The sequence below is a fragment of the Callospermophilus lateralis genome, chromosome 2 (assembly GCF_048772815.1).
Source record: "Callospermophilus lateralis isolate mCalLat2 chromosome 2, mCalLat2.hap1, whole genome shotgun sequence".
Taxonomy (NCBI): domain Eukaryota; kingdom Metazoa; phylum Chordata; class Mammalia; order Rodentia; family Sciuridae; genus Callospermophilus; species Callospermophilus lateralis.
This window is the reverse complement of record NC_135306.1, coordinates 157,256,362-157,258,768: the sequence shown is the minus strand read 5'-3', so window position 1 is coordinate 157,258,768 and position 2,407 is coordinate 157,256,362. Positions and strand designations below refer to the sequence as shown.

The following is a 2,407-nucleotide window of genomic DNA, read 5'->3' as shown; positions in this document are numbered from 1 at the left end:
CTTTCATTTTCTCTGGATGATGCACCTATCGTCACATTTAATTCAAATTATATGTGTTTGTACTGTGCTCTTTTTAAATTAATTACAAGAGTTATCTCTTTTTCTCGTTCTTTCTTCTTCTCTCCCTCCCATCTTCCCTTCCTTTCTTCTCTTCCGTCTTTCTTCCCCTTCTCTTTTCTTACCTGCTTCCTTTTTCTTTCTTCTTTGCCATCTCTCTTTAATATAAAAATCTTCTTTTTCCCCCAAAGCAAATAATATCACAAAAATATAGCATTTCATAGCATTTTAACATGTTTACTGCATGTGCGAGCGCACTCGCACACACACACACACACACACGTACATAGTGTGACATTTAAAAACATCTTAAAACTACAATATTTGCAGTAGGAAAATGGTGAAGCCAGAATATATCAATTAGCACTTTAATTGTTTCATATACATAATGATGATTTTTACTGTAAACAAACCACTTTTTTTCAGTTTTAAACATTAGTGTGTAGTAGTTTTTTTTAAATTATTAAGATTTTTTTTATTTGTCAAATAAGAAAAAAATTTAATTACACTGCCTACTACTTTCCTTAGGGCTATCTGCATTTCTTTGTTCCTTAGACTGTAAACTATGGGGTTCAGCAGAGGTGTCAGCACTGTATATGTGACAGCCATCAGCATGTCTTCATGGAAGGAATCACTGTTCTTGGGCCTCAGGTAGACAAAGCAAGCAAATCCGTAGTGTATAGACACAACCGTGAGGTGGGAGGAACAAGTCGAGAAGGCCTTATACCTTCCCTTTGAAGAGGGCATCTTCACAACTAAGGATACAATGAAGACATAGGAAATCATAATTAAAATAAAGCTTCCCACCAATACAAAGGCAGAGAGCACAAAAATAGCCATTGCTTCGTGGGAAGTGTAATCACAAGCAAGGTGAACCACAGGAGAAATGTCACAGAAGAAGTGCTGGATATTGTTGGAGTCACAAAAAGATAAGTTGAATATAATAATGGTGATGCAGAGAGAAATCAGGAACCCAACCACCCAGGAGGCCATCATGAGCTGAAAGCAGATCTTTATCGTCATCAGGATGGGATAATGAAGTGGGTTGTGGATGGCAGTGTAACGGTCGTAGGACATGGCAGCCATGATGAAACAGTTGTTGGCTGCCAGACCAAAGAAGAAAAACATCTGTGTGGCACACTCAGGAAGAGAAATCGTCTTGCTCTTTGAGAGCAAGTCCACTAGCATGCGGGGGATGATTACCATCGTGGTACAGGTTTCTGAAAAGGACAGGCCAAAGAGGAAAAAGTACATGGGGGTGTGGAGGTTGGGACTGAACTTGATGGCCACCATTATGGACACATTTGCAAGTAGGATGGTCACATGGGAGGAGAAAATTACTACAAAGAGGAGATTCTGCACATTTGGGAAACTGGAAAATCCCCACAAAAGGAATGTATTTACTGCTGAGTGATTGCCCATCTTCCTGTTAGGCATAGACACTTGATACCAATAACACAGATGCTCTTGGTCAAGACTCTGCGATAATTGGAAAAATCTCCTCGGATACTATTGCTGCCTGGACTTTAATTTTCAGTCCCTGGACAAATTCTATAAGGCAACTCTTATAGAATTTTAGTAAAGAGACTTAAATGTACTTGGCAAAAGTCAGGATCAGGAGTCTGAATGATGAGGGGAATGATTCTAGCATGAGAATGTATATAAATGCCACAGAGGGCGTCCAAGTATCTTCTTGGATTCTACTCAGAAAAGTACTCTTTCTCTCTCTTCTCTGCATTCTGGATCTGCAAGGAAGAGACAAAATACTAATAAAAGTCTTACTTTTTGTTTTAACCTTGGCTTACTCTGATTTTGACACGTCACATTTTTCAAATCTTTTTTAAAAATATAATGATATCCTGGCACTCAGGAGTCCCTAGTAAGATATTGATAGAATAAGATAATTCAATAACTTAAATAATTTAATACTAACATAACATTTAAAATTTCTGGAGATATCAGTAAAATTTTTGAAAAGAACTTCCAAATTTCTTTCATCTTTGCTCTCCACATATGATGGCTCCAAGGATGATATTTTTGACAATGATTAGATCAAATAAATCAATTTAACTTGTTGCAATCTGTGGGCTCCTATACTTGAAAATAACTGAATCTTGAGATGTATAAAATTAGTTGTTCTTAATATAATAGTTCTTAAAACATATCGGTAAAGTTTCAGTTTTTAAGAACTTGTCATTGAAGTTCTTTCCCACGTGCATATCCCAAGATAATATAATGGGCTAACGTGGATCTTTTTTGAAGATACTATCTCATTCCAGAATGGGAAATTTGGTTATATTCTGATCAACTTTTGAGTTGTTAGCAGAACCTCCAGGACATTTTGTAGCTA

General features: G+C 36.9%; 1 protein-coding gene across 1 annotated transcript; it reads right to left on the bottom strand.

Annotated features, from left to right (window-relative positions):
• Window positions 1-492: 492 nt before the first annotated feature.
• Window positions 493-1,479, bottom strand: LOC143389360 (olfactory receptor 10T2-like). Its single transcript, XM_076842483.2, has one exon. It carries the CDS (start codon window positions 1,477-1,479, stop codon window positions 493-495), a length of 987 nt encoding a protein of 328 aa, XP_076698598.2.
• Between the last annotated feature and the right edge of the window lie 928 nt (window positions 1,480-2,407).

Excerpts from the sequence above, each read along its gene's own strand:
- LOC143389360 (XM_076842483.2), bottom strand. The coding sequence starts at position 1,479 with ATGGGCAATCACTCAGCAGTAAATACATTCCTTTTGTGGGGATTTTCC.